Source organism: Chiloscyllium plagiosum, chromosome 5 (assembly GCF_004010195.1).
Source record: "Chiloscyllium plagiosum isolate BGI_BamShark_2017 chromosome 5, ASM401019v2, whole genome shotgun sequence".
Lineage (NCBI taxonomy): Eukaryota > Metazoa > Chordata > Chondrichthyes > Orectolobiformes > Hemiscylliidae > Chiloscyllium > Chiloscyllium plagiosum.
The window spans coordinates 91,165,124-91,186,625 of record NC_057714.1 but is presented as its reverse complement, the minus strand read 5'-3'; the positions used below and the strand labels follow the sequence as shown (position 1 = coordinate 91,186,625).

The 21,502-nt window shown below is 38.5% G+C and overlaps 1 protein-coding gene across 5 annotated transcripts in view; it reads left to right on the top strand.

Moving 5' to 3' along the window:
• The window catches only part of cul2 (cullin 2), a 56,450-nt gene that overhangs the window by 15,946 nt on the left and 19,002 nt on the right, over positions 1 to 21,502 (top strand). For 3 of the 5 annotated variants that reach the window (XM_043690633.1, XM_043690637.1, XM_043690636.1), the window contains 10 exons: positions 886 to 991; positions 1,861 to 1,943; positions 8,596 to 8,692; positions 9,285 to 9,395; positions 9,492 to 9,666; positions 13,032 to 13,156; positions 17,316 to 17,423; positions 19,551 to 19,610; positions 20,825 to 20,953; positions 21,198 to 21,284. In XM_043690633.1, the coding sequence (XP_043546568.1) occupies positions 886 to 991; positions 1,861 to 1,943; positions 8,596 to 8,692; positions 9,285 to 9,395; positions 9,492 to 9,666; positions 13,032 to 13,156; positions 17,316 to 17,423; positions 19,551 to 19,610; positions 20,825 to 20,953; positions 21,198 to 21,284 (1,081 nt within the window). Of the gene's footprint in view, positions 1 to 885; positions 992 to 1,860; positions 1,944 to 8,595; positions 8,693 to 9,284; positions 9,396 to 9,491; positions 9,667 to 13,028; positions 13,157 to 17,315; positions 17,424 to 19,550; positions 19,611 to 20,824; positions 20,954 to 21,197; positions 21,285 to 21,502 lie in introns of all 5 variants that reach the window. The other 2 variants (XM_043690635.1, XM_043690634.1) reach the window with 2 other exon arrangements.

Genomic DNA, 21,502 nt, shown 5'->3' with positions numbered 1-21,502 from the left:
CCTAGTTCAACAGCAGGAAGTGTTTTAGTACTCCATGCCAGTGTCAAAGATTTATCAATGAATAAGAACTAGCCCATTAAGCTTCAACTGTATAGTCCAACAATTGAGACTTAGGATGTGTGATGGGACAAGTCCTATCTGGAACAAATCTGAAATGTGCCATGTTCCAAACTATGATGTATAAAGATGGGGATTACCACCTTTACTTTTAAGCACAAACTTACATTTGATGTTTTATGGATGAGTATGAAGAAAATAGATTCTAAGCCAAGAAGGTTGTTAAGAGTGACCAATACATTATTCGAAGCGGTGGTTTTTCAGGAGCATTTTAGAGGAGGAGAGTTCCTAATGTAATTATTAATTAGCAAGGCAGTTGGTGGAATTTTGGATTGCATAGTTGTAGAAGCTGAAAGAAGCAGAGATTTTGTGCAGGCTGTAAAGTTTGTGCTTAGTTCAAATCATCCTTGTTCAATATAAAACTCTGCTGCATCTTTGGCTAACTAGTGAGATGTTTGCCTGTGTATTTATGCTGTAGTCAGGAATTGAATCAAATGATTGGTAGAACAGTACTGGTACATAAGTTGAGCTGTTACATATTGATGGTCCAGCACACACCACAGAAACATTGTATAGTGTCTTTTTAATTCTTATTATTAAATTAACCAACTAATTAGTATGGTTTCTAAAATAATGTCAAGATTAAGAGTCCTGGCTTGCATCTCTGGGATCACTGACATAGCTGGATGCAGGCTGAGAACTACAAATGTAGAGAACAAGATTTGATCCAGTTATTCGTTTGCCATGACCAGGTATATATATGTCATTGCATACTTTATATATTCCTGCAGACAGGCTTGACATTTCTAAAATTTGCCATTTGCACAGATATCTCAACACACAGTTCATCAAGAAAAACAAATTGACAGAAGCTGACCTGCAGTATGGATACGGTGGAGTAGATATTATTGAACCACTGATGGAGATAGGAGAGGTAAGCTCAGCCAGATAAAAAAACGTCCAATTTGAATTGAAGTATTGGTCTGATCAATATGTTTATTTGAAACTTCTGCTGGGACAGTAACTGAAACTTTGACGGGTAAGCGTAAGTCAAAGCTTTTAAACTCCTGGTTGCATAAGTTACATAAATGTGCAATCATCTATATGTAGTGGGGTGGTTTGTATTGATGTTCAAAGTAAAGTCACAGGGCAATGTCTTTTAAAATAACAAGCTCTCAGGCCTGACAAAATGCGTGCAAATCTCTTCAGAGGTATTATATATGTGATAGTCCCTTATGTCATTGTTGTTTTTCAAGCAATTTTCAGAATAAAACCTATAGGCCTGTATGTTCCTCTGTATGAAGTGATTTAATCATTGTATCCTTAAAAAAAAATCTTTGTTTGATGTTCGTCTCTTTCTATTCCTTGCATGGTCAACATTCTGTAAATAGCTGCTTTCGGGCAGCAGTTTTGATATTCTGTTATCATTGTCTTGCTGTTTTCAGGCAAGGGAAAGTTGACTCCTTTAACAGTTACTGCATCTGGGCATTTATATTTCCAATGGAGCCCCTTCATCTGACTTGTATAACTTTGAGACAAGAACGTTATAATGTCTGTGCAAAAGGAAACAGCTGAAGCAAGAAATGTTAGAACTGAACAAATGAAATTGAATTATACAGTATGTTTTTAAATACATATTGATTTTCCATTTTAAATATTATAGTTTGTCTCTTTCTCACATTTTTCTTCTTTCTCTCTCTCTCTCTCTTTCTGCACCTCCACCTCCGAATCTATCTTTGGCTTCATATTTTAGAAAATTGATGTATTCAGCTTAATTCCAATTAAAAACTTTTGCATTTCTAGCTAGCTCTGGACATGTGGAAGAAAATGATGATTGAGCCATTACAAACTGTCCTCATCCGAATGCTCCTCCGTGAAATAAAAAAGTGAGTGGGTATCAACTAACTTTAAATTGCTTTTCTTGTTCAGAAATGCCAGTGACCTAGTAACATGAATAGCTTTTGTGAAACATGACAGGTTCCAGTTTTGTGGTATTTCTATTTCAAGCTTGAGATCTATGGCTTTAAGATATTTCTAACATGATAGCAAGGTAGGAGCTATGACCCCATAATTCTTTAATAATCTAATCTGCAATCAATGGATTTGACAGCTTAAAATTAATGTAGAAGAATGGAAGATGCTCACTTCAGAAAGCTGCAATACAGCCAGACCAGTGATATAACTGTTACTGCTTTCAATCAGCTATTTGGATATTGTAGGGAACAGATAAATGAGTCTTTTTCAAGTTGGCAATGGAGTGCCGCAGGGATCAGTGACGAGTCTACATTCATTTGGAAAAAATATTAATTGATCTACACCTTGACATGCAGTCTGGCAGCGTAATGTAAGTTAGCCATGCAGTGAAGATGGTGGCAGTAATCATGAACTTGTTTAATTCATGTATATATAGGATAAGTGGGATAGAACTTTAATGTGATTTTGTTATTACTGTGCTGAACCAAGAGGAGCAGCCTGTGTAGGAGATGAGAGTGTGGTGTTGGAAAAGCACAGCAAGTCGGGCAGCACCCGAAGAGCAGGAGAATCGATGTTTCAGGCAAAAGCCCTTCATCTGTTTGCCCGCAACGTCGATTCTCCTGCTGCTCGGATGCTGCCTGACCTGCTGTGCTTTTCCAGCACCACACTCACGATTCTAATCTCCAGCATCTGCAGTCCTCACTATCGCTTGTGTAGGAGATGGACTGCCTATATGGTAGCAAGTAGTGATGGTGCTGTAAGAGCAACGTCATCAAGTCAAAGATGACAAGGCAGTGGAGGAAAATGCCCCAGATGATCACTTAAAGGAATATATAGATAATACCAGTGATTATTTTGAAGAAAAGATAATTGTGTAGATGAAGGTTGAGAGCAAATGGAAGTGCTTCAGACAGGCTGTTAAATACTGAATGGAGAAGGTGGGTTGAATTTTAACCGTGACATGCTGATCCCGATGGTGAAACAGGAAGTGAATGCCATTTCTGCTCTCTTTCTTTTTGATGTTCTTTCAACCAATTCAAATTAACACTACGTGCCAGACAACATACACAAGAAAGATGCCAATCAAGTGGCACAGAAGTGAAAGCTGTCGAAGCTGACAATGCTGCAGTTACAGTCAGGTTATGAAAGAGCTTCTTGATAAACAGTGAGGCTTCTCATTACAGTTGCAACTTGCCTGCTCAACTCCATTCATTCACAACATACTTTGGAAGGTTTTGAAATTTAAATTTCACTTGTCAGTATTGTATATACTCGTGTAAAAGTCAAATTTTTAGACTATTTTTTACGGTTAAATTTAGGGGGTCGACTGTTACATGGATACTACTTTTGAGGGCTGAAATTCATGCTACAGTCCAAAATACTGTATCATTAGTAGAAGCCCAATTGATCTCTAAATGAATAAAGAAAAAACACGACTAATTACAGTAATTACCAGATAGAGACAATAGAAACAAAAATGAATTTGTAAGTTTTCATTTATACATAAAGTGAAGTAGAAATTTAATGTAGCTTTAAATCACAATTACGATGTACATTTTAAAAGGCCAAATACAAAAGTTCATTAAAATCATGCATAATCACACTGTTAAACATCTTCAGTACCGAATAAAGCTTGATATTCAACAGGGAGAATGATATCATCGTATGGATCCTCTTCATCTTTGCTGTCTGTAGTTAGAGTTAGCACATCATCTGCTGCTGCTTCTTTATCTATGTTGTTACAACATAGCGGTGAACCCTTCAGTTAATTAAACCAAACACCCAGAAAAGCTCACCTCGCCTCATAATCTGTTAAAATGTAAGTGTCAGCCAACTTCTCAAGTTCCACTGTTTGAAGAAAATAACATCAATTTATTTTTTTAACCCCAAAAAGTGAACATTAAAGAGCAACTATTCACAATTCTAAGTCCCCCTTTCTCTTAACTGCGTATTATCTGCCTCCAACTCTCTAACAATATACTGTTCCATTAAGACACTTATTAAACTTACATCAACTTAATTTCAAAACCACACAACGCCTATTGTCTTCCACTTCTGTCGTCTTCTGACTGAAGATCTCCCTGGGTTGTCTTCTTTCCTTTTACTGCGAATATGTTTCGTATGAAAAGGTACCTTTGATAGAGAGTGTTTCCTAATTTCTTGGAACTGTGTTGATGGCAGTTGTTCTGTCTCCAATTTTCAAAATGTCTGCATTTTTATATCCCCAACATCGGATCATGTTGGTTCGATGTTGGCAAAACAATAATTTCAAACTCAATTGGGTTTTAATGTCCTGGGGCATAATTTAAACCAATTCTTTAAATTTGAATTGTTGTCAAAATAGCAACCAACTCAGTTATCCATTTCACAGCCAAATGTTATATGTTTTCAATTTTCCAGTGCACTCTGAGACTGCTATCCAGTCATCACAGGTGCTTGTCAGCCCTCAGTTCAGAACAGCATTCACTGTATCTTAAAGGTACAGTCCATGCTTTCAATTTCATAACAATGTCATCTCATAAATAATTGATCTCTGTACTGTCCAATGCATTCGAAATTCCACATTTCTTGAATGCTTTGAAAATAGTCTCAGCTTTTATTTCCTTCCATGAATCAACGATCCATTCACAGATCAGTGGCAGTGAAGGAGCCCACATACTGCCTCCTTTCATGTATGTTTTTTCTCCATCATGCATCCAGTTATTCCACTTCATTCTCGCCATGTCCTTAAATGTCTTATTGATACCAACACCTGTTGGTTGCAAAGCTCTTCTAAGTCCACTAAGAATGACAGCTATGTCAGTGTTATGTGATCGGATGTTGTCAACAACATTCTTCACTAGATGTGATCTAAACTGGTCCCTTGCGTAGTCCACCAGGTCAGAAATTCCAAACTTCTTTTATCTATTTTCTACATCCATCTTCGTCTATCCAGCCTTGTGGGTGCATATGGAGGACAGTTCCTTTTGGAAATTTCTCCTTTGGCCAAGTTTTTCTCTGAAAAACAGCTATTGGTTTTAACTTAGTGCCATCAGCCATACAAGAAAGAACTAAAGTAAACCAACTTTTGTCATGGCCAGTGGTTTTCACCAATACTGTTGGTTCTCCTTTTTGGTTCACAGTTCAACTCTCCGGCATGTCGAGAATTATAGGCATTTCATCCATGTTTCCGATACATGATAAGTTGTCGGCCTCCTTCTGCCAATTTCTGATTAAAGACTGGTGGAACTGTAATATCTGATTTTCTAGTTCAGCGGGCAGCTTTTGTGCAGTCTTAGTTCTCTGCTGAAGTACAAAGACATGTCTTCTCATGAACCTTATGCACCATCTCGCACTTGCATTCAAATCTGAAATTCCATCCTTTGATTTGTTTTGTGCATGGATTCAGATGGCTTCATGACTAACACCATTTCCACTTTGACGATTTTCGTGTACCCATTCAGAAACTTTTTTCTCCAATTGTGGCCACCTGCTAGGTTTATCTCTGTTGGCACACTTTCATTTCAGCATTGTCTGAAATTGATTTGATTTCTTTCTCCAGTCTCTGACAAATTTCTCTGTAACACAAAATTCTCTTGCTGCTACACAGGTGTTTGTCTTCTCTGTAACTTCAGTAACTTTCAGTTTAAATGCTGCTGTATATTTTTTGTTTTTTTTCTAGAGGGCATTCTTACACAAAATGAAGAAGAAATTTCAAAACCTCAACTAGGTATATGACTGTATTCCACGAGGTTGGTTGTCACCTGACCCTGACCTGATGTGTCTTAAACCTTTGCACCAAATTGGTATGAATTGTACATCATATCACATAATAGCAGAAAAAAAAATTCATTTCCTCAGCATAACATTTATGTACGGGATAATACCTTGACTTACAAATGTTGATCTGTTACCTATGAAGAACTAGGGTTGCCTTTTACATAAAATCTGGAATTTTCCATGTTTCTTGACCAAAAATAAGATGAGATCGACTTCTTTTCAATCAAATCGTGGGTGGCACAGTGGTTAGTACAGCTGCTTCATAGCGTCAGGGTCCCAGGTTCAATTGTAGCCTTGGGGGACTGTCTGTGTAGAGTTTGCACATCCTCTGCGTGAGTTTCCTCCGGTTTCCTCCCACAGTCCAAAGATGTGCAAGCCAAGTGAATTGGCCATGCTAAATTGCCCGTAGTGTTAGGTGCATTAGTCGGAGCAAAATGGGACTGGGTGGGTTACTCTTCGGAGGGTCGGTGTGACTGGTTGGGCCGAAGGGCCTGTTTCCACACTGTAGGGAATCTAATCTAATTTACAAAATATACGGAATGTCACACATTACATTGGACTAATCTGATTCATTGCTATTAGTTGACACCAGCCTGGCAGTCCCTGATCTTGCATGTCATGTCTCCTGCTCTTGTAGATTCTGTAAAATATCCTCTGCAAGAAAAAAATGATCTGGACCATGGCTGGTGTCAACCAAGGCCTGGAATCATGGGTCCAAGTAAACAATCTTGACTTTGCAGAGATGGAAAAAAAAAGCCATTACTTGTCTCTGTGTAGAGAGAGTATGCAATTGGAGCTGAACGTTCTTCATTCAGGAGTGGAATGTGTTGTCCTTATTCTCCAGGGGGAAAAACTGATTTGGTTGGAGAGAGAGGGAGAGCAGTGTTTCCTCATTAATGCTAAGGGATAGCTGGAAGTAGTTGTCTAAACTCTTAGTGTGTTGACACCCATTCACAACTTAGGATTAAAGAGTAGTGAGTTAGAATGTATTTAGTAATATGAACCTGTTTGATCTAAAGGCCTAGAAACTGAAATCCTGTAAATGGGAATGCAGCAAATTTTGTTATAATCGACGCCTTATGAATCGGCAGTCTTGATAAACTGGCAAGAATTATAAACCTCAAATACTTCAAGTTTACTGTATTGTTCTGTCCAAACATGGTAGTTCTCTTATGTATCTACCTCCAATGCAAATATAATTGTTGTTCAAATGAATTGCCACGCAAAATATCAACAGTTTATTCAATTTCGAGTCAATTTCTCCTCAAATACCGCGATATCCAAGTAATCAGTTGAGGGTGCGAGTAAGAAGGCCTTCTGCCAGTAAGTTTTATTTAAGGCAAAGTTGCATTTTTGTTTAAGTGATATATACTTTAGATAAAGTATAACAGTGATGCAGACATCCCCTGCATTATATTTCCAATGCTTAGCGTGTGTTTAATATTGATCATGTGGACTCCTTGTTCAGCCAGAATATTTGATCAGATGGCACACTCCTGGTCCCATGGATGCCAAATAATAGAAGGTTTACTGTATTTTGAAAAACACTGATTGCAGTAACTTATCAAAGATAAATAGAAGTATTTATTTTGCATTCTAACCAGCATTCCCTCTAATGTTCTTTCTGGCTGCATGGACCTCTGGGCTCTGTGTGTAGCAGGGACTTCCAGGACAGTCGCTATCGCCAAAGCCAGTCGCTGTGTTCCAAGCTTTGGAGCAGCTGCACGTGCGCACAGCCGAGAGAGAACGTTAATGCTGTCATGTAGATTGAAACGCATTGAAGCAATTCACATATTTGACTTTCAAGTCTAGCATTTTCAGAGAACCAAATACAGCAGTATGCTTTGCATCGCAGTGAGCTGAATGACTTTGGACTTGTTGAGCAAGACACGTTAGCAAAACCACGTGCATGCTGAATAAGATAGGGAATCTTGTTTGTCCTACTAAGCATGCATGTTAGCCCTGAGCTTAACGTTTCATCAAGTTGCATTCAATGCAGCATTGACGTAAGTAAAGAATCAGCCTCAGTGCTCGGTCCTCAAATGCTGGAGTGCGATTGAATACAATTTTCTGACACTGAAGTTGGACAATTACCAGATAACTGCTTCATGGTCATTGTATGTTTCTTGAGTTTGCTTTAACCATTCAAGGTTAATTAAATATCCGCTTTCAGCAAATAGGTTCTCAAAATGCTCTTATGTTCCTGTAACAAGAGGACCGTTTAGGACTGAGATAAAGAGAAATGTTTTTACTCGGAATATGGTGAATCACCACTCCAGAAGCCTGGAGAAGCTCTTTGAGTATATTTAAGATAGAGGTTGAGAGATTTATAAGGTCATAAGATGTGGGCGCAGAAGTAAGCCACTCAACCCATCCAGTCTACTGCCCCATTCAATGGATCATGGCTGATCTGATAATCCTCAACTCCGACCTACTATCTTTCCCACATAAACCTTGATTCCCTTACCGATTTTAAATAAATGTCTATCTTGGCTTTGAATGTAGTTAATTACCTAGCCTAAATGGCCCTCTATAGTAAAGAATTCCACAGACTTACTGCCCTCTCAGAGAAGAAAGTCCTTCTCATCTCTGTCTTAGATTTCTAATTAACAATGGCATGATGGAGGTGAGATGGGTAAAGGCATTGAAGTGTTCAGGAGGCCATGATTGTATTAAATGGCAGAGCAGGCTCGACAGGTTAAATGGCTGACTTCTGTTCCTATCAAATATACAAATCAAACTAAGGTAAATTTTAAAAGCAACTTGATGCAATTCTAAGATTTCTTTTGTTCCATTGTAATGTAGTGATCGCTGTGGAGAGAATCCAAATCAAAAAGTAATCCATGGGGTTATCAACTCCTTTGTTCATGTTGAACAGTACAAGAAAAAGTTCCCCCTTAAGGTAAGAAAAGCCTGGAAATTATATGTTAATAGTGAGGAATACATTTTAATCTTCTAACCACTGAGCCACTGTGCTGCCTTCAGAATGGCTATAATTCAGTTTAAGCAAAGTGGAAGAAACTGTCTGATATTTGCTGGCAGCTCAACATAAGCTACTAAACTTGTACGCTGTCTGTATTCCAAAATGCGCATGTCATTTTTGTATCTGCTGAAACTGGAAGTTTACATTGGACATTAAACGGTTCACTGCACTTGGAGACACTGAAAGTACTGGTCATAGATTCATAATGATATACAGCAGACCCTTCGGTCCAACTCGTCCATGCCAACCAAATCCCAACCTAATCTAGTCCCATTTGTCAGCACTTGGCCCAGATCCCTTGCACGTTTGCATACATGTTTTAGTTTACTGCCTGTCTCATTCAGTAATATTATCTATAACTAATTTAGGAAAAAAAGAAAAGAAATGTGCAACAAATTGCTCAATTAATGTTCAAATTTCTGACTTTCACCAAATTCACATTTTGAAATACTAATTCCTTGTTCTTTTAAGATTTTGTAGGCACTCTAAGTAATCGTTCTTTCAACTTCAGTTTTATCAGGATCTCTTTGAAGGTTCATTTCTAACAGAAACAGGAGAGTATTACAAACAAGAAGCTTCAAATTTACTTCAAGAGTCAAACTGCTCACAGTATATGGAAAAGGTATAATTTAAAGTTGTACTTGCATTAAGTGGCTTTCAGTGATGCAAATTGGGTTCCAAATCGCAGAGAATGTTCAATACACTCCTGTTATCGCAGGTTTTAGCAAGATTAAAGGATGAGGAAGTTCGATGTCGGAAATATTTGCATCCTAGCTCCTATGCCAAAGTAATTCATGAATGTCAGCAACGAATGGTAGCAGACCACCTGCAATTTCTTCATGGGGAATGCCAGAATATCATTAAACAAGAAAGGAGAGAAGGTGAGAAATATGGTCAGTTTCCAGTCCACTACCTAAACAGCTTGTTGACCAAATCGTTTGTTGGTCTGTACAAATTTGCCTGTTGTTGTATCTGACATCTGGGTTGATGTCAGATGGTCTGTCTGGTGTTATTCAACTTTTTCATATTTTCATGTCTTGCCAGAGTATTTCAGTATTACGAGTCAATCACCTTATCTGCCTGGAGTTGCACTTGGACTAGGAAATAAAGAAAAAGATGGGTTTTTAAATGTTCCAGCAGCTTCGTGATCATCTTACATGAGACTTTATAAAAGATTTCTAGATTAATGAAAGTAAAATAAGAGTAGGTAGGCTGTTCAGCCCCTCAAGCCTGCTGTGTTAATCAATAGAATCATGGCTGATTCAGTGCTCCTCACACTCACTTTCTTTCCCTTTCCCTGTAACCTTTGATTCCCCTACAGATCAAAAATCCATCTATCTCAGCCTTAAATATACTCAATGGCTCTACTCTCACAGCTGTCTATGGCAAGGAGTTCCAAAGAGTCTCAACTGTCTGAAGAAAGTCCTCCTCATCTCAGTCTTAAATTGGCACCCTATTATTCTGAGGCAACATCCTCTGGTCCTAGACTCACATGAAGGAAACATCCTCTCAGGGTAGCCCCTTAAGAATCTGATATGTTTCAATGAGATCACCTCTCATTCTTCTAAACTCCAATGAAGGGAGTCCCAACCTGTTTTACCTTTGCTCATAAGACAATCCCTCCAGACCAGATCCTGATGAACCTTCTCTGAACTGCCTCCAGTGGCCATATGCGTTTTCTTAGTTCAGGAAGCCAAAACTGTTCCCAGAATTCCACCTGTGGCCTGAGCAATGCTGTGTATAATTTTAGCAAGAGCTCCCCATTTTCTTAATCCATCCCCAGTGTTGCAGCTTTCTGCAGGCTTCCCCCTTTTAAATAATATAGAGAAGATAAAATAATAAAAGGGAACGTTGATTTGGAACATGAGTCCAGGCCTCAAGATTACTAATCTATAAACCTAATTGCTGTGTACTTCCCAGCCCAACCTTGTACTTCATGAGAATTTGACACAATCCCAAGTAAATCCAAATGATTTATTCCATGATGATGGCAGAAAAACGGTTGGAATGTAGGTATTGAAAGAATTTGCACTCTAAATCCCTCCATGTCTGCCTCCTCAGGACCTGTTGTGAAGCCTACATCAATTAGCAAACTTTCGGTTTCCTGCCCTGGTATTTTACTGTGTGACTTGGGGTTAAACTTAGTTTGATAATTCTCCTGTGAAGTCCTTTGTCATGCCTTACTATCTTAAAGGTGCAATATAAATACAGGTCATTAGGAAACATAAATTAATAAAAATTGAACTTCATCTTTCTAAAATATTTTATACTTCTCACACTGTCATATACTTTTCATAGACTTACATTTTAAATCAGCAGTATGAAGAGAAATCACTCTTCTTCAAAGATATAATGATATCAATCAATTAAAATATGCACTTGTCCAACTGACGTTTTCTTGAATTAATAAAGCATTAAATTTGTTATAGGTTCATGGACTCCTAGCAAAACTGGAAATGGGTATCAGGAGGAAAACCCTCCAGTGGTTAGAGTCATAACTGACACATAGGAAGGTGGTCATGGTTGTTGGAGGTCAGTCTTCTCAGCTCTAGGACATCTCTGCAGGTGTTCCTCAGGATAGTGTCCTAGCCCCAAACATCTTCAGCTGCTTCATCACTGACCTTCTGGCCATCATGAGGTCGGAAGTAGGGATGTTAGCCGATGGTTGCACAATGTTCGGCACCATTCACAACTCCTCAGACGCTGAAGCAGTCCATGTTCAAATGCAACAAGACCTGGACAATATCCAGGCTTGGGCTGATAGGTGGCAAGTAGCATTCGTGCCACACAAATGCCAGGCTATGACCATCAACAACAAGAGACTATCTAACTGTTGCCTCTTGACATTCAATGGTTTTACTATCACTGAATCTCCTATTATCCACATACTGGGAGTTATCATTAATCAGAAATTCAACTGGACTCACCACATAAATGCAGTGGCTACATGAGCAGGTCAGAGGCTAGGAATAGTGCAGCAAATAACTCACCTCCTGACTCCCCAAAGCCTGTCCACCATCTACAAGGCACAAGTCAGGAGTGTGATGGACTGGTCTGGATGTGTGCAGCCTCAACAACACTCAAGAACCTTGACACCATCCAGGACAAAGCAACCTGCTTGATTGGCACTGCATTCACAAGCATCCATTCCCACCACCACTGACGCAGCACTGTGTACTGTTTACAAGATGCACTGCAGAAATTCATTAAATATCCTCAGACATTGCCTTTCAAACCCGTGACCACTTCCATCTAGAAGGACAAAGGCAGCAGAAATATGGGAATGCTACCACCTTCAAGTTCCCTTCCAAGCCACTCTGAATCCTGACTAGGAATTATATTACTGTTTCTTCACTGTCATGGGGTCAAAATCCTCCAATTCATTTTCTAATTCCTTTGTGGGTCAACCACAGCAAGTGGACTGCAGTGGTTCAAGAAGGCAGCTCACCACCACCTACTCAAGGGCAACAAGTGACGGGCAATAAGTGCTCACCAGCCAGCGTCACCCACATCCCACAAAAATGAAGAGATTTTTAAAAGGTTCAAATGACTAAGCCAGTTATATCATAATTTACAAGTACTGTCTTGAAGAAGATGTAACTTTATAATGCCGTTATAATCTAATTGAAACCTGGGTCCCTCTTGCAAAATGTTTGGACAACCATATCACTATTGAGAGTGTTTGAACAAACTGAATTCGAAATGTATCAGTGCTGTTCCCCCCTCAGCACTGTCAACATTAATCTCTTTAGAATTCACATCAAGATTGTCAGTGCCCTTGAAATTTTACCTTGCAAGTCGGCTCTGCTTTTAAAATCAATGTTAACCTGCCACTGATGCACTGCTTTCTGTAACTTCCTTCACCACTAGAGGGCAGTCAACCACAGAGCTGTCTGGATAAAATTGGAAGGTTTCCTTCTCTGAAGAATGTGAATGAACCAGTTCTGTTTTTCTGATGATCCCACAGTTTTCATGGTCATTTTTACCATCAGTAACAGTTTTTAAATTCAAAGTCTTAAATTTGAACTCAGATTCTCAAACTGTTATAGTGAGATTTAATCTCTCATACTTTTGGATCATAAAACCTAGCATCTAGGTTATCGTAAAAATAATCACGATAGTACTTTTTTGTTGACATGTTCATTATAGCAGACTGGCAAATTTCACCACCTTTATTGTAGGATTGTTGAATTGCGTATATGCCAATAAAGATGAGCAATTTCCTCTTTCTTCCTACATCCTTTTCACCTTCCAGCAGACATGGCAAATATATATACTTTGCTCCGTGCTGTCTCAAACGGTTTACCTCATATGATTCAGGAGCTGCAGAATCACATTCATGACGAGGGCCTTAGATCCATCAGTAACCTCTCTCAGGAAAACGTGAGTATTCCACTGAACGATTTCTTCACCTTTATTTGTAAGATTAATAGTTTGTTCTGGGCGAACTGTTAACTATAAAGTAGCATCTCAGTTTGTCATAGGTACTGTCTGGCTTTCAGTCTTCGGAGGTATACTTTCCTTAGAAGGTGGGGTGACATTCACACAGCTTTTCTTCAAGTGATTTCTGCAGTCATAAAGCCACCCCAAAACATTTAACATCCAGTGAAGTACTTCCAAAAAATCTTGTCACTTTTGCTGGGAATGTGGCAGCCAATTTGCGCTTAGCAAGTTACCACAGTCAGTGATAAAAACTGAAGGTGCTTTCTCCCTCTAAACCTGCTTCTGTCTTTATTTCAGATCTCCAGCATCTGCAGTATTTTGATTTTATTTTAGTCCACAAACTGTAATGTGATAATGACTAGATAATCTGCATTTTATTTTGGCCATGGAGGGATAAATATTGACCAGATCACATTGAAATTTTGTTTCTTTTCCATTCCTAGCTTTATTTCTTTTGTATTAAATTTTCTCTTCAAAAGAAAATAAGTTGTAGAACAACCTCCTATTGCCACGTTCACCTTTTTAAAATTTGTTCATGGCTGGGCCGAGATTTATTGCCCATCCCCATTTGCCCTCAAGAAGGTGGTGGGTGAGCTGCCTTGTTGAATCACGATAATCTGTTTAGTTTTAGGTAAATCCACAACACCTTCAGAGAGGAAGATTTTGACTCTGTGATTCTGAAGGGACAGTGATAATGTTTCCAAGTCAGGATGGTGAATGGCTTGTGGGGTGAGCATGCATGTGGTTGTGTTTCCATGCATTTCGAGTTGCTCTTGTCCTTCCAGATGGTAATGGTCGTGGGTTTAGAATGTGCTGTCGAAGGAAGCTTGGTGAATTTCTGCCATGCATCTTGTAGATGATGCACACAGCTGCTGCTGAGTGTCAGTGGTGGAGGGAGTGAATGTTTTGTGGATTGGTGTCAATCAAGCGAGTTGCATTGATCTGGATGGTGTGAAGTTTTTTTGATTGTTGTTGGATCAGGAACTAATTTGGGCAAGTGGAGAGTATTCCATACTCCTGACTTGTACCTTGTAGGTAGTGGACAGACTATGAAATTTCAGGAGATAGGTTACTTGCCACAGGACTCCAAGTCTCTGACCTGCTTTTGTAGCACTTATATCGCCAGTCCAATTCAGTTTCTGGTTTAGTGGTAACCCCAGTGAAGGATTCAGCAGCAGTAGTGCTATTGAATGTCAAGCAGTGGTGGTTAAATTGTTTTGTGTTGGAGATGGTCATTGCCTGGCACTTGAGTGATCTGAATGTTCCTTCCCATTTGTCAGCCCTGAATATTGTCCATGTCTTGATATGTTTGAACATACTGTTTCAGTATCTGAGGAGATCTGTAGTTATTGGGTTTTCCCAGTACCTCAAATGTATACAAATATCTTTTTGTATAAGTGAGAAATGCGTTGTCCTCCGTAGGTAAAAAGAGTGTACAGAATCAAACTGCTGTAGTGAATATGTATGTATATAAAGATTTTTCATGTATAAAATATATTTTTGAAGTTAAAAAAGATGGCACTTTAATGTGGGAGTGTATGTGTGCGCGTGCGCATGCATTTGTTAATGTGTAGCCAAAGGGTTAAATTGAGGGAAAATTTAAAAAGTTTAAGACAGAGGAACATGCAATGGCGAAGGCTGGTGATACAGGTAATGATAACCAGAGTGTGACAGGAAGGAACAGTCAACAAACATAAGAGTGCACCAGCAACTAGTATAAGAGTAGGTTAAAAGACCAAATTTGAGACTGTTTATCTAAAAGATAGATGAATTGATGATGCAAATAGGAGTAAAGACTATGATGTGATGGTCATTACAGAGACATGTTTGCAAAGTGACCAAAGCTGGGAACTAAATGCAGTATTGGTGTACTTAAGTTTTCAGAATTATCGGAAGCAAGGAAATAGAGTAACCCTTAATAAAGGACGAGATCAGCACAGTAATGAGAAATGATCTTCGCTTGATAGATCAATTTGTCGTGACACTGATCTCAGTATTGGTCAAGTGAAGCTCATTGCAGTGGAACAGCTCCCTCTATTCTTTTTGCCACACATTCAATTCTCTAACCTTATTGACCTTACCCCGGTCTGCCTAAGGCTGAGGCAGGAATCCAGTGATTGTTATCAGGGTTTATCAGAGATTACCTCTTCTGTTTCTCCAATGGCATCATTAGTAGCGCAACATGTAAAATTCTCTGGTTTCCTGGATAAATAAATGGGAGGAAATTTGATGACCAAGAGTGTGAACATTATTTATGGTTGTGTCAGTTGGAGTTGTTGAAATATTTCTGTTACGACAAATGAAGCACAATTATCCTGAGAACTGACAAAGGAGGAGATAATGACATTTCAGCTGGATTATTTTTCTGAATACATTTTCTTTTGTAAAGGCAAACGTACAAGCATCATTTAAACTCCATTTGTAGCTTGTTGGCAGTGTAGGGAAAGCATTTAAGGATGTGTCCAGGTAAAGTAACAGGTTCACATTTGTTAAAGACTTCTGCCCTAGCTATTTTGGTGCAATTTCAGCAAGATTATATAGCTTTATTTAAAAGGGAGCAGCCACGTGTTTTTGCTAAGGGAAAGTAGGAGAAAAAGAATGAGCAAAACTCAGACAGTTGTACACCAAAGTGAAGAATGAAACGAAATGGGGGAGAACAGGAGACAGTGAAATCTGAATAGAAAAATAAAAAAGAATTAGCCCATAAAGCATGACATTTGAAATGACTTAAGTAAGGAATTCCACTGGAGTTCAAAGGATCTAATCTTAAAACAAAGTACACTGTAAACCTGTTTGGTAAATGTGCAGTTCTAGTTCCTTTCATAGTGCTTTGATAAACTTTTCCCTTCTTGCTCTGAAGTGCTAAATCGTGCCGAATGCAGATAATTGGGTTTCAGAGCTTCATATCAATTGGCAAAATAGTTGATTTTCACCAGTGGACTCCATTGATTAGTGTTTGCAGCCTATTTGACAATATGGATTGACCCCGTGATTAGGAAGTAGATGGGGTGTTGGCTTTCATCGCAAGGTGAGTGGAGTATAAAAGTCAGCAAACTTTACTGCAGTTGGACAGAACTTTGATAAAACCACATTTGGAGTATTGTATACAGTTGTTGTCATCTTATTTCAAAAAACATTTCATTGAATTGGAAGCAGTTCAGAGAAGGTTCACTCAACTCCTGGATTGAAAGGCATATCCTATGAAAAATATTAATCCAATTGCGCCTTTCCCCATCAGAGTTTAGATGAATGAGAGGTGATCTTATATAAAAAAAAATGAAGTTCCTGAGGTGATGCGTTAGGTAGATATTGGGAGGATGGTTTCTTTTGTAGAGAAGACTAGAAGTAGAGGAGATGGTTGAAGGATAAGAGGTCTCCCATTTAAGATAGCGATAAGAATTTTACTTTCCCTGAAAATCTTTTATCTGTGGAATTATCTTTCCCAGAAAGTAAAAGAAGCCATAAAATCATAGAGCCATATAGTACAGAAGAGACCTGGTGGCCCATCAAGTATGTCCTGCCAAAAAGATACTACTATCTACATTGGTCCCCCTTTCCCACACTAGGCCCATAGTCTTTAATGTTATGACACTGCAAACGCTCATCTAAGTACTTTTTAAAGTCAAGTCATTGAATACATTTGAGAATGAGTTGCACTGAACAAAAGAGATGAGGTTTTTGGGGAGCGGTCGGGAAAGTGGTTTTGAGATATGGTTAGATCCTGATTAGCCTACTCCTTCCCCAGAATCCTGGGTTCCCGATAGAGTCCAGCACATTGTGGCCTGATGACCATGTACTCATCCTTTTCAACAGACCAGTGCACAAGAATTGGCAGTGAGGATTCTGACTGACTTACTTGCTCCTTTCACCCCCCGCCAACTGAAAAGAAAAGTGGGATAACATCTAAAACTTAACTTCTTTTGTATTACTGATTGTGGTGTTATAGATTTATTATCTGAATCGGCCATTGATGGAAATAGCCTCAGTTTTATAAACCGAATTGCCCATCGTGTGTAATAATCCAGACCCCAGACCAATAGCTGTGCAGTTTTGATTTTAACTTTATTTCCTAGATTAAACTTATTCTCCTTTTGACCAGATGCCTACACAGTTTGTGGAATCTGTTCTTGAAGTTCACAGTAAGTTTCTTCAACTCATCAGTTCAGTCCTTAATGGTGATCAACACTTTATGAGTGCACTTGATAAGGTAAGTTACTTTAAATCAGAATTTTTTTTTTGAAAGCTGGTATCTCTGCTTTGTTGTGTCTGTTAGCAGACCCAGTGTGAGTGATTTTACACTCCTGGTGGAAGATGAACAAACGTCTCTGATAGTTCAGAAAACTTGGAGAAATGTTTTAAAATATCTTTTTTTTTCAAAGACAATCCTGAGTGGCATAGGGATTGAGTAATGTTAAATTTCTTCAGTTAAATAAGCCAGTTATCAATTGACAGTGTTTTGTGCAATGCAAAGTACCTAAATGAAGATAAGAATTGCTGACATTCTCACCTTGGTCTTTCAACGTGAAAGGCCTATTGAAATTGCATTGAAAACGAAGCAAGAATAAAGATTTTAAAAATACATTGTTCTTTTATGTGTAACATGTTTAACTTGTTCAGGGCTGACAGTTGTGTAATGGTAGGATAGTGCCCTCAGGTGGTAGAATTATAGAATAATTTTTGATTTTAAAATGTATGTGGTACTGGAACAGAAGCAGCTCACTTAACCCTCCAAGCCTGTTCCGTGATCCAGTGAGATCATGACCGATCTGTGGCCAGCTCCATAAACCTGCTTTGGCCCACATTCCTTCATATTTTTGTTGAACAAAAATTTATCTGTCAGACTAAAAACAAACGACTGTTTGTGGAAGAGTGTTCCAAACCTCTACTACCCTTTGTGTAAAAAAGTGTTTCCTAACATCTGAATGTCTGGCCCTAAACATCAGAAAATTTCCCCTAGTTCTAGAATGCCCTCCAGTGGAAATAGTTTATTGTCCTCTGCCCTGTTTCTTTCCTGTTAATATCTGGAAAACTTGAATCAGAACATCTCTTAATCCTCTTGAGAAAACAGGCATGATTTGTAACTTAGCCATACCTTGAGTCCAGGTATCATTCTTGTAAATCCATGCTGTACTTTATCCTTGCTAAGGTGTAGTGCCCAGATCTGCTCACCGTACTCCCAAGTGCAGCAGTTCAAGGGGACCGTTCAGCAAACCTTCTAAAAGGCAACTAGGAATGGACAATGAGTGCTGACTTAACACGAAAAAGCCACATCCCATGACTGACTGAAAAAAAACCACTTGGATATCTGTTAGATCACAAAACAGTTATTAAGCTGTGAGAGTTTCTAAGTTTTCATGAGAATTTACAACCTGTACAATATTTTGAGAAATGAATTGTGTTGTTATCAAAGACTGTAATGATTTTCAGTTCTCCTATCCAGTGGATAGTACACTAAGTTGAAGGAAGTTCTGTTTAACTTAACTTTCTAATGCAGTGTATTTACATTCAGAATCTCTGAAGTGTACTGCACAAATATGAATTATTTTCATTTACATCCTTACGGTCTCAGAGTAAGCCATCCCATCTTATATCATTTAGCTCAAAGTCAAGTGTTAGTTTGTGGGTGGATGCAAGCTCACAGCACAATCTCAAGACTGACCTAACAATTTTAATGCTGTATTCTTACAACTGAAAATGAGATAGGACTTTTTCTCTCTTAGAATGAACTAGATTTGAGGTAATGAAAGAGAAGACCTTTGTCACTTCTGTACCTTATTTCCTGCTGAGGATGGTTGGTTTTCTTTCCTCTGAGTTTGGCAGAGCATGTGCCATAAGACATAGGAACAGCCCTTCCAGTCTTCCCCACTATTCATTGAGATTATGGCTGATATGATCATCCTAAACCATGCCTTTTCCCTAACCCATGATTCCTTTACTGTTTACAATCTATCTCAGCCTTGAATACATTTAATGGTCCAGCCTCTACAACTCCGAGGTAAAGAAATCCACAGATTCACTACCCTTTGAAAGATGAAATTCCTCCTCATCTCTGACTTAAATGGGCAACCACCTATTCTGAGTTTATGTCCTCAGGCTCTTGGTTCTTCCACAAGGGGAAATAATCTTTTCACATCTCCCTTGTCAAGTTCCCTGGTAATTTTGTATGTTTCAATAAAGTTGCCTCTCATTCTTGTAAACTCCAATGAGTTTTTCTGCACTGCTTCTGAAACTCAGTCAATATAATTGTGTACAATTGAGGAGAAGAACAATGATCAATTAGAGAGTTGCCAACTTGTTGAAATGCTGTTTGAGGAATTTGTTTTTTCTCTTGTAGGCCCTAACATCAGTAGTAAACTATAGAGAACCCAAATCTTCCTGCAAGGCTCCAGAGTTGGTGAGTATGGCAAACGTTAATGTCCACAATATTTTTTGTCCAATTCTCAACTGGCATTTTAGAAGTACAGGAACCAAGGTTCTGGATAAGTATTTGGAATGCTGACTTATCTTGCAATCAAACTTCACAAAACAAACCAAAGGCAAAATGCGAAAGATGCTGGAACCTGAACAGAAGTAGAAAGTACTGTAACACTCTGCAGGTCAGATAGATCGATGGAGAAAGTAGACTCGTTAATAATTCAACTTCTGTTTTTGTTTCTCCCAAAATGGGATGCAACATAGTTTATTCCGCAGTCCCCAAGATCAAGAGAGATGTCAATTATACCTGAACGCCCCTTGGGCCTCCTCACTGCTTTCATAATTCGGAAACACAATTTTAATACCACAGACCCCAGAAAGACACCACATTGAATCCTTAATGAATTGATCTCATCGAATTGTGAAATTTCATGGGCCAATAAGAGCCAATTCAGCCTGTTGTGTCACTGTTGGGCGAAAAGAGCTGTCCTCCCTAACAACACTTTGCATTTCTTCGTCTGTAGCCTTGTAGGCTATGGCACTTCAAGTTCATATCCAAGTACTCTTTAACTGTGATGAGGGTTTCTGCCTGGACTATCCTTTCAAATAGTTTCAGATCACTTTCTCCATCGAGTTGAAAAGATTTCTCCTCAATGTCCTTCTAACTCTTCTACATTTGCTTTAAATCTATGGCCCCATAATTACTGATCTCTCTACTAAGGAAAACTAATCCTTCCTATCCACACCATCTATCCCCCTCATAATTTTAAACATATACCTCAGTTGAGGCCACAGAAGGGATAGGATAATTAGACAATCACTTTTTAGTGAGATTTTCCGATTACTGCTTATTTCAGAGATGAAGATAGGATTGTACGTGGCTGTTATGTTGCTCATTTTACACCCTGGTTGTCAGTAACCATTAACATTCATTCAGTCTGTGGGCCCACATATGAATATATACTTTCACTGACTGACATCAGTCACAGAAACGGAAAATAAACCATTACTGTCAGAACAGAAGGGGAAAACATGGGGATGAGAGTGGAGTTTGTTTTTCTTTGCTTGAACCTCATGTGAAATCACTGGTGTGGATAGAACCAAATTAGTGTACAGAATATAATATTAGAAATGAAACTGGCGATGATTAATGTTAGAAAAATAACAGGTTTCTGAATATAACTTTGCTTACAGCTAGCTAAGTACTGTGACAATCTGTTAAAGAAATCTGCAAAAGGAATGACTGAAAATGAAGTTGAGGACAAACTGACCAGCTTCATCACAGTTTTCAAGTACATTGACGATAAGGATGTCTTTCAAAAGGTAAATAGCAGTTCTGTTTGATTACGGCAGGACTAGACAATATTTTGCATTCCTTCAACTTTAACTTATTTGATTACAGAGAAGTTAATATATTGAATAATTAGAAATTCATAGTTCATGATAGAGTCACATGATCAATATGTCTCCTAAGTATTTTCATCTAATTTCTCACTTACAATTTCTCAATTGTGTGTTCAGGTATCTCTGAATCCAAGTTTTCAATTTACCTTTTCTCCAACCTCAGTTCTATGCCAGAATGCTGGCGAAGAGATTGATACATGGTCTTTCTATGTCTATGGATTCTGAAGAAGCTATGATCAATAAGCTCAAGGTTTGTACTATGTCTTTAAAAATAAATTGAAGTATGTCTCAAATCCTGGTAAAGGTACTTTGGGGGCTGTTCATTTCTCCTTTTCAAATCTAGTTCTGCGAATGCAAAGGGCTTAGTATTCAGTAGCTAACTTAAAGCAAATAATGGTACTTTTTTTTAAAATGGAGTTTAACTTGACAGAGAGTTGTATGAAGAAAAATTATTTTGGGGCCTACTAT